At 36.6% G+C, this 14,509-nt stretch overlaps 2 protein-coding genes across 5 annotated transcripts in view; one reads left to right on the top strand and one right to left on the bottom strand.

Annotated features, from left to right (window-relative positions):
* Positions 1–14,509, bottom strand: part of GABRD (gamma-aminobutyric acid type A receptor subunit delta) — a 107,429-nt gene that overhangs the window by 33,908 nt on the left and 59,012 nt on the right. The gene's annotated exons all lie outside the window — the stretch shown is intronic.
* CFAP74 (cilia and flagella associated protein 74) overlaps positions 1–14,509 on the top strand; it is a 46,181-nt gene that overhangs the window by 8,450 nt on the left and 23,222 nt on the right. The window contains exons 11-19 of the mRNA XM_054801027.1: positions 1,152–1,362; positions 2,016–2,213; positions 3,292–3,465; positions 4,438–4,556; positions 7,954–8,020; positions 8,475–8,564; positions 10,491–10,664; positions 12,551–12,725; positions 14,056–14,168. Of these exons, the coding sequence (XP_054657002.1) occupies positions 1,152–1,362; positions 2,016–2,213; positions 3,292–3,465; positions 4,438–4,556; positions 7,954–8,020; positions 8,475–8,564; positions 10,491–10,664; positions 12,551–12,725; positions 14,056–14,168 (1,321 nt within the window). The remainder of the gene's footprint in view (positions 1–1,151; positions 1,363–2,015; positions 2,214–3,291; positions 3,466–4,437; positions 4,557–7,953; positions 8,021–8,474; positions 8,565–10,490; positions 10,665–12,550; positions 12,726–14,055; positions 14,169–14,509) is intronic.

The following is a 14,509-nucleotide window of genomic DNA, read 5'->3' as shown; positions in this document are numbered from 1 at the left end:
TAATCGGGTGCTGAAAACAGAACATCTATGATGGTGTCTCAAGGGAGTGAACTCTGTGTGTGTGTATTTGTATAGTCTCTTTTAAGCGACTTGAGCTTTTAGCTTAGGTGTTATTGAGACAACCAAAATTAGGAGCTCACATTCTAGGATTAGTGCAAGGAAGATAAACTAGTCTAGGAGGGAAATTCAGTGAACCTAAACTGGATGCCTGAAGTAACTGTACTTCTGCATTTCCTGAACACTGTCCTTATAAAAATTGAATAGCTTTCTTGGGCTTTTAGAGACAATCTCTGGAAGATTCTGCTGCAGTAAGGTCAGAAGCAAGGTACTCTCCTTCCTGCTTTTTTTTTGATTGAAATTCCCTCTCTGCCTTTGTAGTAAAGTTGATAGGAATGTGCCTGTATCTCATCTGCTCCAGTGTAAAGCTTAATGATTGTTTTTACCTCTTATGAAGATGAATTTGAGCTAAGATAACAAAGAGAGTGTTGCTGAGGTATGTGTTTCTGCATGCTGGTTCTGCAAAGGCAGTAACCTGTAGCAAATGTTAAAGGCTTAATAAGTAAAGGTTCAGTAAGTCTTAAGTTTTGATTAAATAAAGCTTCAGTCTTGATAGCTGCATATCACCACTTCTGCTATCCTTAAGTATGTTCTAAAAATCACATTAATAAAATAATCATACTAGTTTGTAGAGATCTGCTGGAAATACCCAACTCTATTTAAAGTTTAATCCTTTTCGCCTTGCTTGCTTTCTTCCTTTCACTGTTTCCCTTTGCAGGCCAAAGGAAATCACAGTTTGTTAGTCTTACTGTTAGCTGTGTCATGTTTCTTACAGCAGTTCTTTTCTAATTTCAGCTACCACCCTGCTAATCTGCTGAAGAAATGCTAGATATTTCTCCCAGAGTACTGCCTTTCCCCTTTTCTGTGAAGGGACATTCTTAGTTTCCTCTGAGTATATTTCAGCCTGAATATATATTTCTGAATTATATGCAAAAGGAAATAACTTTTTAGCCATTAAAACCATTATGTTCATGAATTTAAAGATGTAAAGACTTGCTGTTTAGCTTAAAGGCTCAAAAGAAACTGGACCATAGCTAATAATATTAGTAAACAACCATGGTTGGTTTAATATTTATTACAACATTGGATTACAGAGCTTTTAGAGAACAGCAAAAATCAAGAAAAATTGAGATTGTATCTCAAATTTTGCAAGAAAAAGCTTCTATTCACAAGCAGAGAAAAAGTCACTCCCGTACTAAGGCAATTAAGGGTGGTGGTAAACTTGAGGATTCTTTACTCTGGAGAATGAAAACATGGCAATATATTGAGAAGACCTGCAAACATTCAGCTGGAGCAATATCACAGGTAAACAGAGGCCTAAGAATTAAACTGTCATCAGATTTATTTTTTGTCAAAAGTGCAGGGCAGTGAATTCTGTTGCCTGTGAATAGCACAGGCTACAACTAAATACCAGGCAGTACAGAACAAGTGCTGACTAATATCTCCATTAGATCTCTTAATGACTCTTAGCCTCCCTTTTCTTGGTTATTGATGCTTATATGAATAAAGACATTTTTCTGTTTGGTATGGGGTAGTTTTTTAAGGGCATTTGTAAGAAGAGGTGAATTTTTGAACACAAAACCCATGCAAAGTACCCTCACTTCCTGACTGACTCACTACAGTCAGTATTCTCATGCCTGAGGACTAGTTTCTAGCCCCCTACATATACAGTTAACGTTATATATATTTACCAGTCTGGACCAAGGTGGACGGGCCACCTTTACTTAACCGGAAAAGGAACATGTATAATTTCTATACATACAGCTAATGTCATATGCTTTTAACATAAGATTTTGTCTGTATTCGGTGTCTTAAGAAGGGATCGACCTAAGTTGTCATCTTTGGCCTCTGAGCTTTATAGACCTGTCTTTTTTTTGTATTAAAAGATCCCCTCAGAAACTGTTAACTATTGAAGTAACTGTCATCTAGTAACTTTTAACTGTATCTTCAAAATTTAGGTTTTTCCACAAAAGTCGTGGTGCTCTCCATCAGCTTGTTCCTCAGCTGGTGAGAGAACTGCTTCTGTAAGAGAGATTGCTGAAAAAATACCCCATGAAGTGCTCTGTGAAAGTGGTGAAGATAAGGAAGAGAGGGACAAGACCCTAGTAGAACCAGAGTTCCCAGGACTTTGGAGTCAGGAATGTGACTTGCACAAGGTAAATGTTGTCATATCTCCTATTAGAAATAGAAAAGGAAAAAAAAAAGTGGATGAGATCTTTTTGTAATTGACTCATTGTGAAGTTAGTCTTTACAAAATTTTGACAGTATCCATAAAAGTAGTTTAATGGATTAGAGAAGTTTTATTTGCCTCTCTAGTAGTTGTATATATGTGAAGTAATGACACTGGTAAGCGGTGTTTTAGGAACTTTGCTTAAAAACAAAAATTATCTGGTTTTCAGTTAAAATGCAGACTTTATTACGTTGATGTAGACATTCAGATGTGAGGATATCATCAGACTAATTGCTGTTTGACACTATTCTTGTAGTGTTTGTTCTCTTAAAGAGAAAGCAGTACTTCAATTTTAGTTCAAAGAGAAGACATACATCACATCATGCTCACTTGTTTGAGTTTAAAAAAACTAAACATGACTTTCTGTTGAGTTGGCAACACAGATCGCTTTATGCGGAAGCAACCTTTTTCATACCATACTAGGCAAAGAACAGCATATCTTCTAGCAAAGTAATAGCATTCCATACTCTAAACAGAACTAAATAATACACTCTTCTAGAGTGGAATTGCATAGTTAAGATCGTAAGTGTTATTTCAAGGTATGCTTGCATATACTGCTTTTTTGAGATGTAGAAGACCTTCAAGAGCAGATGTTATAATCAATCAAAAACCAATAATGTCATTACATATTCATGTACTTGCGTGAAAGAAGCACTGGACTGTAACCGAAATGTTCCAGTGAAGTCAGCTGTTGGTGGGTTTGGTTTTTTTTTTCCTGAATGAGTATTTGTTGAAGTTGAGGTAGAAAAAATTCTAAGTGCAGAAAAGCAGATAATGCCCTAAAAACATGATGTCATACTGTGGGATGATGATAAGCTACAAAACAGAGCTGAGAATAAATTAAATTCTTCATATAGAAGTTGGGAGACTGAGTTTGATCTGGAGACAAATAAAGGCTGGCCAAATACTAAAAGGTCCCATTCGCACACTTTTCTACTTTGAGCTATTGATTCTGTGATTATGCTTACAGTCATGGTGGTTTTTTTACTGATGTTCCTTATTAGATATCCAGAGAAGAAACAGATCCAAAGCAGCTGGCTACAAGGGTAGAGAAAAAAGAAATTTTTGAGAAAAAAATGGAGGAATTCAAACCTGGAATTCTTCACAAGCAAATACTGTCTGGTTGTGAACGTAAGGGACGTACTTTCTATAGTAAACCAAGCTGCATTCATTTCAAGGTTAGTGGCCGTTCAGCATAGGATCTGTAAAGATGATGTGTGATGTCTTGATCAAAATTCCGTTGCACTGGGAAGAAAAAATAATTTCTGTTGTCTTTAATAGGACTTTAATAAAATCTGAAAGAGTACTTGCCTTTTTTTTTTCTAGCAATCTCTTAGATAAGTGTAGATTAAATAAACTAGTAAGTTTTACTACTAAGGTCTAAATGATAAAATACTTCCTTTCCTTAGGCAAATTTAAATAGTGTCAGAAAGGTGAGCAAATGATGAAGCATCTTGTTGGACTGTGTTCCATGCTTTTAAAAAGGCAGTGTAACTATTACTTACGCATTTTATGTACATTACTTCTATAAAATAATGTCCTTAAAGAAGTCTCAACTACAATCCAGTTAAGATTTCAGTTTGCAAGCAGCCATCATATTGTACTGGTCATGAGGAAACCGAGCTGCAGTTTATCTCTTTATTGTAATTAACAAGCGTACTGTGAGAACGTGAAGCACTATGCCTAGTTCTCTGCACTTGAAAAGGTTGCTAGTATGGTGCATCAGGCAAGTCTTCTAACTGTGTTGGAGAAACATGCTGGCAGCCAGCCCGCAGGACTCTTGCCCGTGTGTTATGGAATGTGCCTGGGTATACACAGCTTTCACGGCGTCCTGGTTCTGTTAGGAGCTGGGAGCCTGCGTCTTGCACAGAAACAGCACATCTCCATTGGAAGGCAGTGGCACCTCGCTCTGTGTTCAAAAAAATCTGCATTGTCTTTGCCACATGCAATCTAAATCGACAACTCTGTTAGACTATGAATGTGACATAATGTCTACGACAATCACTGCAATGCTTTATGTGTTTATACAATACTTTGTGATCCCAGGTGGGACTGTGAGCACAACTATCGCAAAAGTAGTTGGTTTTGTCATTACATGTGTAAATACTATTTCCTGTAGTTCACGCCACCTGATATGTGTTTGTTCCAAGGATTTTGACGTTGGTCAAGTCTACAAAAAGAAGATAGTTTTGATAAATGCATCCTATGGTGTTAATTTCTGCAGACTAGTGGGAATCAGTGAATGGCTCAAGGACTTCATCAGTATTCAGTAAGTAAAATTAACTGTAGACTTGTTGCTTGTTTTACCTTTGTACCACAACAGGAGATGCAACAAAATTCTGTAGCAAATTAAATAGATTTCAGTAAATATATCTAAATTATTCATTCCATTTTTGTGTGATGAGGAAAGGAACTGTGTCTCAGAGCTGCATGTCTTTGGTTTCTGTAGTGGTGATAGCGGGGGACCAGTCCCTAATCTGTGGAAAGCAAGAGACCCGTGGTAACTGCCAGTAGAAAGCCTTTTTTTCCCCAAAATGTCAGACCCTTTTAAAAAGGGGAAAAGGATCTCTTTGTTGGTACAAAGAAGTAAAAGAGGACCCAAGCTTCTTTCTAGGCCACCACAAAGGCCTTTAAGCCTAGGCAAACCTTCCAGCAGCTGCCATCCCTCATAGCATGATTCACACTAATTTCAAGATTACTGCTCAAGTTTAGATGTGAAGAAGCTGCTGAAATAAAGGAATCAATCTCAGAGCAAAGAGCTTAAATTGAAATCCCGTGGTCTCTCCCATCAATCCATTCATATAATCCTGATGACAGGTTATATAATGGAGTACTCTCTCCAGTTGGGAGAGATTGCAAATTAATCTCAGTTTAACTATATTGATAATTTTATTTGACTGTTTATAAACAAACAGATGGAAGTATCCCCAAAATGTTTCTTTTTAAGAACATTTCAGAGACTAGCTTGTTTTGGAGATATTTCAAGCCTTTAAAAATATAAAATACTACTTTTCGCAACTTTATCTAAAAAGTGATGTCAAGAAAATGATATATCTACTTGGAACTCTGTGAAACAAGAAAAAAATTGATTGTAGTCTAGCCTAAAATTGAAAAAATACTAAAGCTCTTGTTTGTGTGTACGTGAAGCTTATTGGCATATAGGAGACATCGGAGCAAGTTAATTTGCCTTACATAAAAAGTTAAGATTTCAACTCTTACGGCTGGCCGACCTGAAGAAACCATTTCTGTGGCTGTTTAATCATACCCCAGAGAAATAAACAAGTTGTATATTACCGCAGTGACTGATTTCTTACTCCAGAGATAGTTTTACAGCTCACTACCCACTGCCAGTTTGTAGTGATAGATTGCACTTGGAATTTCTAGCTAGCTTGATAAAAAAAACCATGGTGCATAGTTAAGCCATTCCTTGCCCACTTAGTCCCTCTCAGAGTACATTGGAATGTGAACGTACTCCAGTTCTTGACTGAATGTAATCACTTGAGCTGTAAAGCCTGAATGCAGGTGCTGTAGAAGATCTTGGTAAAGACGTTTAGCACTTAGCATTAGTCACAGACTAATGGAGATGCCTAATTGACCACAACATGGCAGAGCACTGAAGCTTTTAAACTTGCTCTGGTGCTCAGCTGAATATGAATGTAGCTTTCTGCTTGTTTTGAAATCCTGTATGTGGATTTAATTTTGACCTACTTCATCATACCTGTTTAATTTCTATTATAAAGTCTGAAGCTACTAATCTGACAAAATGAGGATTTTTTTCCTGCTCTCAAAGAGTGATTGTCTTTTTCTCATTTAGTATGTTGGACAATTATATATTTTAAATCAGCACCTCTGATTTGTGACCAAAAATGAAACACCCCTTTCTGAAAAGTCTAAGTCTTTTCTTGATATAATTGCCTTTTAAAGTACTCTCCAAATACAAATTAAACATTGAGTATTGTGAATAGAATGAGTCAATGATTTTTTGATATCTGATGAATTAATTCAATTTTTTTCCAAATAAATTGGTTACCTATACATTTGCCAGATAAACAGCTATAAAAATAATCAAGAGATCTTATTATCCATTGTCATATTAATAATTTGAACAGCACAGATCAGATTTGTAGACACTGATCTCACACTGTATAGTGGGACATGGCCAGGACAGCTGAGCCAGACTGGCCAGAGGGCTATGCCATACCATATGGCATCATGCTCAGGATATAACTTGGCGGAAGCTGGCTGGGGCTTTAGACCGTGGCTCAGAATCTGGCTGGGCATCAGTGGTCTGCAGGCGGTGAGCAATTGTGGTGTGCATCAATTGGTTTGTATATTCTATCATCATCACCTTCCTTTTCTGTCATATTAAACTGTCTTTGTCTCAACTGACAAATTTGACCTCTCCCCTCTCCCCCCCCCCAATTCTCTCCCCCATCCCACTGTGGGGGGGTGAGTTAACGACTGTGTGGTTGTTCTAGCTGCCTGTGGGGTTAAACCACAACACAAGTATTTTGAAAATGCCCAGTATATCTAAGCTGTCATGGTATCAGCTGTCCTCTAAATCACTTGCACAGCTAGTTACAGACATAATGCTTGAGAATTTATCAGTGACAGACACTGTATTTCCTAATAAAAAGCCATATCTCATGGTTAAAATGAGCATTATTGCATCTCCATGCAATGGGAGTCTATTCTTAGCAGGGTGGTTCTGTGTGTTTGGCAACCTGTGCTCTAAATCATAAATATTTTATGAAGGTAACATTTGAAATAGAAGGAGCTACTCCTTAAAGTCTTTCTCAGGAGCAACTGCTAGTGATCTGTTCTGGAGATTCGTATACAGATGCTTATTTCCCTAGTCACATTCTGCACAGCTTCCCTTTTCTGTTTGAAAATGTTTCATCTTGCTTTTGTTTGGTTTTAATTTTGTTTTAATAGAATTGTGATCAGCATGTATGTTCTGTGTTTCGGTTTGCTTAGGTATTCCCATGGCTAACATCATTTAGTTATCTATTTTGTCTAGCTTCCTTTCTGTTTCTGTCAGGCAGAATAGGTCTGCAGTAGTGCCTTAATAATTTCATTTAGAGTGCAGCTGTGAGATTTCTTGTCTTCTGATGGGCATTCTGCTTGCATCACAGACCATGAAATGAGGCATTGAAATAAGTGGCAGTTTCTATTCAAGATAATTTGATACAGTTTGCAGCAACCAGCACGTTCTCTAACCATTTGCTGCTACCTTTTTTTTTTTTTCTTTCCCCCTCTTCATTTCCTGTTTGGATGGGGGAGCTGTTATGGAGCAACACTCAAAATGGATAAAGGGAGAAGATGGCTTCCTAGTTGTTAGAGTAGGTGATTGGTCCACCCTATTCTTGATGATGTTATTGACCCTCAGCTTCACCTGTTGGGCTACAGTCTCTTTGTAGCAGGAAGGCACTTCAAGACTTTCTGGGTAAAAGCTCAATAAAGAATTGGCATTTTTAGTTCTACTATTGCAGCAGCGTTCTGTAGCTTTTCATTAATCTGTCACTCATTCTGACTTTTCTAAGTATTTAATCCAAGTGGGGGAAACACTTTTTTTTTTTTTTTAAATCTGCCATTGTTACCAGAATAGGAGCTGGATGTTTCATACACAGCTTTAATTTGGAGCTTTATGTTCGTTATCTCCATAGTTTTGACCCACCTGGCAAAATGTCTGCTGGAATGTCCTGTGAAATAGTGGTAACATTTAAGCCAATGGTAAGTGCACCTGAGTGCTAAGTTACACAATGATGAGAATCCTAGTGTAATCCACTAGCCTGATTAAAACCATCAAAAATGTAATCTCTTAACTGTGAGCAAGGAAACAAACTACACTTCTAGAAAAGGTACGGTGGTACTTGGACAATCGTGTGCATGTTCAAACTCTGCTGAGTTGTAACAAGGCATATTCTAAGGGCACGTTTTAGAAAAATGCCTAGCACTAAGTATTCTTGGAGTATGTTTTCAAACTTGCTCCAAATGAAAAGGTTTATAATATTGCCTAGCTAAAGTTAGCCAGGCAGTTACCAAAGACTGTTTTAAAGTGGAAATGTAGAATCTGTAGAGATACATTTTAATATGTTCCTGAAAGAATGAGGGAGAATATTTTTCCTCAAACTACATAGGTTAAATCTTTGCAAATTACTTGGTTGTGGTTTTTCTTGTTTTCTAGATAAATGAAACTCTGGAAGGAGAAGTGATGTTTATGGCACAGACAGGTTCTTTTTCTGTTCCATTGAAATGTACAGCCAAGAGATGCATTGTAAGTGGCTTTTTAAAAGTATGCTCAAAGTCAGTATAACAACAGTAATAGAAAATGTGAGCTAGCATAAACATTATAGAAATATCTCTTGCTATATATTTTCAATTTCTTTCTGTTTTCCTTTTAAATGGAATCTCTTTCCAGAAGATTATTCATTCCTTAGCTTCCCAGATTACACTGAGATTTATACAAAATTATCTTAATGGATTTACTTAACTATGAACTTTAACTTCAGAGTGGAATTAACTGAAGTAGTTCTGTTTAAAAATTGATGACACAATGTTCCATTGTGAATGGAGGGAAGAGAAATGGCTGGGAATGAGCTATCTTTTGTCTCCTTCTAATTTTTGGAAATTCCATCCATGACCTGCAGTAGGTTATTCTTAATTTTAATTTTCTATGTAGGGAAAAATCAAAATATCACAATATCTTTTTTCTGGCATTTATAAAAAGCATATAATCTCTCCTTTCTTTCAGCATCTCAAAATCTTTTGAGAATTCTATACTAAATTGTAAGCAAAGCACATAACTTTCTTCCTGTTAAGAGACGAAACTATAGGCAACACTAACTTTTTTAGATATCTTAACTTCCTATGGGCTAACCTGAACAAAATATTTGATAAAACAACTTTGTTTTTAAATTACTTCTTCACAGCTAAGGGCAGCTTTGGCTTTACAGGCCAAAAGAAATTATAGATGAGAATATACAGTGTTAGAGGAAAAAGATTATGCAAGGAGACACCCAGTGTCGGAATAAGACTGGCAAATGCAAAACTTGCGATATACTGGGAGCATACTTAATAAAAAATCTTTTTAAAAGATTTTAGACACATTAATGTCTTCCTGGAGTTTGTGATACTACGTTTCAGTAAACTGTGAATGAATAAGACTGTGTGTAAAGTTTCTTTACTGAACTGCACATTGAAGCTTTTGTGCATGGGGAATGAATCAAGAATAATCTGTTACGCAGAAAATAGAAGAGGGTAAGGTAAGTAACTGAATGGTAGTGCACTGTAATTATTATATTAGCAATCTAGCAAAGTATTTAAGGATGTGCTTAATTTTTAAGCACTTGCAGGAAGCTAGAATGATACCACATCGATATGGCGTACTTGAATCTGACTATGTGTATAGGACTCTTTTTGGCTTTTCAGTTAAAAGACCTTGAAGATGAAAATGCACAATGCAGTAGAAAGCCACAGCATTATTTTTTGATCAGAGGAGTAGTTTTCTTCACCTAAAGAATTCATACCATCATTGTGCACTAATTACATGCAGGACCTCCTGTTCTTTATGCCCTGAAAGTGGGAAGAGTTCAGCTGTAAGCAGGATACTAGCAAAGCAACCAAGTTGTCTTTGTCTTTTTGATGCTTGAACTTGAGTTATAAGCCTTCCGTTATCATACACCCAGTTACAAAGTCAATAAAAAGTCTATATGAAGTAGTGTATTACTTTTTAAATTGGTTGTAAACTATGATAGCTCAAAGAAACAAGACAGGATGTCTTATAAACTGATACGTAGTCACTATATGATGTTAAATGCCACTTGCTTCTCAGCCTGATGCTATTTAAACCATTTTACTGTAACGCAAGTGCAACAATGTTGAATTGGTATATAAATATTAATATTACCTATTTCCAGAGTAACTACCTGAAGACTTATGCAAGCTGCTACTATGAATAGAACTTAACCTGTTTTTTCCATTGTCCAGTGGACTGAAATGGAAGTGGCTTAGTTTAACAAGGCGTTGTTCTAGTGAGTTGGCTTCTGCAAAAAGGCAGGATACTCACAGTTCATGTTGTTATTTTGTACCATCTTTGAAATGATAATAAGAACTTTAAAGTCCTATTCTTGAAAAGGTGGACATTCAATTGACATTACTGACTATCTAGGACAGTAGTAATTAATGGTTTATCTTCTCACAGCTGGCACTAGATAAAGAGCTCATTGACTTTGGCAGCCATGTAGTGGGAGAGACAATTTCACGGACCATCAACCTGACAAACAGTGGAGCTTTGGGAACAAGATTCAAAGTTCAGACATCAGCAGGTGACAGTAGCTCATGCAGAGCAGCAGCAAAATCTTCTCCTGGAAGAATGGTAGGTTCAAAAGCATTTCCCTAAATTGATAGAAGTGTTCCGCTTTGCAAAGCGTGGTAGAATCATACAACAGCTCAGGCTGGAAGGGACTTTGGAAGATCACCTGGTCCAACCTTTAGTAGTTTGTTTATGTTTGGGTTGGCATATCTTAACAATCTGTTAGACTCCAAATACCACACGAAATAGTTAAAAACAATTATTTGGGAAGTGCGTGTGGGGGAACCAACAGTGATAAATGACTAAAATGTTAAAAAAACCCTTATGATTCCTGTTTTTTCCACATCCATGAAAATTAGGAAAAAATACTGTAGTTAGAAGATTCTGAGAGAGTAATTTAAAATCCTAGCTCCTGGACTTCAGAAAAATGCCAACTGTTGCAAGACTAGCCATAAAGTAATGAGAATTGGGAGCACTAGCCTGTGATCTTCCTTTAAAAATTCAGAGCTCTTCATTTAAATTTCCTATCAAAGGAGGACAGTCATAGTTATTGACAACCTGCTGTTACAAGGGGAGAAGTCATCTTAGTCAAAGTAAGAATTACATTAAGGGCTGTTGCCTGAAAATTATAATAATAAGCAGTGTTAAAAGAATTGAGGGCAGATCTCTCAAATCAATAGTGGAATGAATGCAAATGACTGTAATATTGTGTCCTGTGGAATGTCCTGGGCGGGAATGAAGCAGCGACTGTTGAAGAAACACACCAAAACTCAGACATTTGGCACAGAGCTGACAAAATGTGTGGTGTTAGACCTGACATTGATTGCTCCTACAGCAAGCCAGTTTCCAAGTTGACAGAAAACTGAGGAATCCTAACAGCTGTACTCCTCCGTGTAGCAGATAATTTTAAGTGAAAAACACTTACAAAGCAATCATGCATACAATCGTCTTTTCATGTCAGCACTGTGGGGCAGATTTTTGAGAAGACTGTACTGCTTATGTCTGAAGATGTACTTGCTCCTTTTCTAAATGAGTTGTGGATTTTATTCTTAAAGTGGGGAAATTTTCAGATTTAAAAAAAACCCCAATCAACCACTCACTGTGGTAGGAATGCATGCTTTGTAATTCCTCTGTTGATGAATATCATAAATGTTCCTTTTTCCTCAAGTATTGCACAGGTAGTACCCATAAACAGATCGATTTCACAGGCCCTTGACCAGGGAGAATATCACTACTGGGTTGCATGCGTTTGTTTTGAAGTGCTTACATGTTCTTGCAAATGCAGTGCAGATACTTCATCTTTGTTCTATCAGTGCAGTCTTTAATTTCTGTGATTGTTGAAAAGCAATTGGCTCAGATGGCTTTCAAAATTCTCTACTTGATAATCTAACCCAGTTTTAAGTTCTAAGAAAAGGGTTGACCTTTCTTTTTGGAACACTACATTAAATAGTATGAACAGTGAAACTGCTGAGCTGTTTGCCATGGTTTTCAACTCTCATACTATCCTTACGTTAAAAGCGTGGTTCAAATAAAGAATTTGTGAAATAACACTGTCTGTATCCATGGTATTCCTTCTGCATTCTATCTTTTGTAGGTGTGTAATAAACAGAAGTCTAGTTTTAGCAGACTTATTTTTGATGTAGAACTGCCTGTGTTTCCCCTAGAAAAAATGTTAGTTCTGTCAATTGTAAAATAACTAACACTATATTTTATTGCTCCCACTACATTATTTACCTGTTTTGGGCAGCAAGCAAAAATTAAATCTGCTCATTGATAAAGGTCTAGTAGAATGTGCAGTTTTTAGAAAGTGCAACATATTTCTCCATTTATAATGTGAAACAGTTGCAAGAAAACACAAGTCTGATTTGAAACTGCTTGATAAAATTGGAGCTGGTGCAAGCCAGATGAACAGTTACAGTAGAAAATGTTTTTTCTGTGTTTTCTAATAGGTTACTCGACATCTCAGTGACTACATCACTGAAAAGAAAGTCAGCAATAGTCCTGTGACATCTGTAGTTGAAAAGGAGGAACAAATTTGTCCTGACCATAGTGAAGAAGTGACCTACTGTGTAACCCCGGTGGAGCAGCAGAGGACTGAGATGAGCCTGAGCAGTTGTCCCACAGGTGAGATGACTATTTTAGAAAACAGTTTCCCAGGCTAAGCATTATCCATTTGTAGTGTTTCCTGTAATAAGCTGTGGAATTCAGTTTGCAAAGTTACTCAATAAATTTAGTTCACCATTCTAGTAGTAGTGTTATATTTCTTTGTACGCTGCGTCACAAAAAAATGACTAAAAATAGTGTACTGACACCATTATATCAAAAGCAACAGAGAATCTCACTTCTCATTAGTGATCAACAATTCAGTCTCAGAAGAATACAGAAACCAACTAGCTTACAGAAACTGCAAAATTGTTATCATTCTTGACTCAGCAACTGAATACCCACTTCTCAGAATAGAAATCCACATGACAGGTTTATTTTTATAGTCTGTAATTCTAGGAACAAGGAATCAGAAAGATGAACCTCCTCAGACATTTTCCATCTTATTCCTAATGTTTACTATGTGCTTAATAAAATCCAGTCTTATAGAAGAAAGACTTTCTTAATTTCTTTATTATCTGTATTCTTCAATATTTCTTCTGGATATTGATCATTCCAATTGCAGGAAACTAAAAGTTCCATGAAAAGGTTGTGGGTGGCCTTTCTTTTTAAATCTAGGATCTGTGTTGTGAAATGGAGTGATTCCATAAATCATGGTAGCTGTCTCCACAGAACACATACACAGAACCTTTAAAGATGTTTTCAGACCTTAAAAAAAAAAAATAAAAAATCCATAGCTTTGGCACACTAACATATCTCATGACACATTGATTTTTTTTTTTTTTTCCCTGGTTAATGTGAAGCATATGGTTGCCAGTTGATTACTGCCATACAGTCCAGAGTCAGCTTCGTCTCCCTTGTGATGGATTAGTTTAAGGCACTTTGAAGCCCTGGGGGAGACTGTTTAATTAAAGGTACTTATTGCAGTTGTTCTGAAAATAAAGTGAAGCAGCACTTTGACTTGCTCTGCAGGTCCTCCTGACTGTGTTGCTGTGTCCCACTGAAATTGTTCTTAAAGCCCAGTTCACGCTTTTAGCTGAATTTGCATTCCTTGTTGTAACAATCTCTGATACATATTTTATCCTACTGAAACATTAATATGATTATTCTGTACTGGAAGGCCTAAGGTAGACTTTTGGACTAGGGCAAAGTTGCATGGCCAAACTGAAATTTCCTTCTAGACATTTATATTTCCACGTGATTGGTGTACATTATTGCATTTGCAATATTGACCAAAATCAATGTACTTACGCTTTGTTTGATATTCTTATTTAGTGAATAGATGCGCACACCCAGAATTTTGGGGGTTTTATATGTGGTTGTGGTTTTGGTTTTGTTTTTTTTTCCCCAGAACAACTTGGTCAAGATGTATTAAATTCCAGATCAGATCTAGACACAGACAATGCATGTAATTTAGTGGAACTTTCTCCTGAAGAAACACCAGTTGAAATTATGCTTGGAAAGGTAATGAATATCCTGAGGTACAGACAAGATTTTCACTAGTCTAAGCCTACATCAAATAAATGGCATTGGCTCTGCTGGGAAAAGCTTAAGTACATGATTGATTTTAAGCCCACTGGGCTTCACTGTATCACAGTTAATTCTTAAAATAAAATCACGTGACATATTTGCCCTTTCTCTTGATCTATAAAGACTTATTTGAGCTGAAAGATTCTGTAGAGATTTACATTCTCCATAATCTAGTTACAGAATAGGTGTAATAGAGCGCTTGCGTAGTATGAGTATATACTGTCTTTTTATTCAATACAATTTATAGCCAACTACAGTAATAGTCAGATTTTCCT

Source organism: Grus americana, chromosome 21 (genome assembly GCF_028858705.1).
Source record: "Grus americana isolate bGruAme1 chromosome 21, bGruAme1.mat, whole genome shotgun sequence".
In the NCBI taxonomy this organism is placed as follows: Eukaryota; Metazoa; Chordata; class Aves; order Gruiformes; family Gruidae; genus Grus; species Grus americana.
Note: the sequence above shows the minus strand (reverse complement) of the source record. Positions and strands in the feature narration are given on the sequence as shown.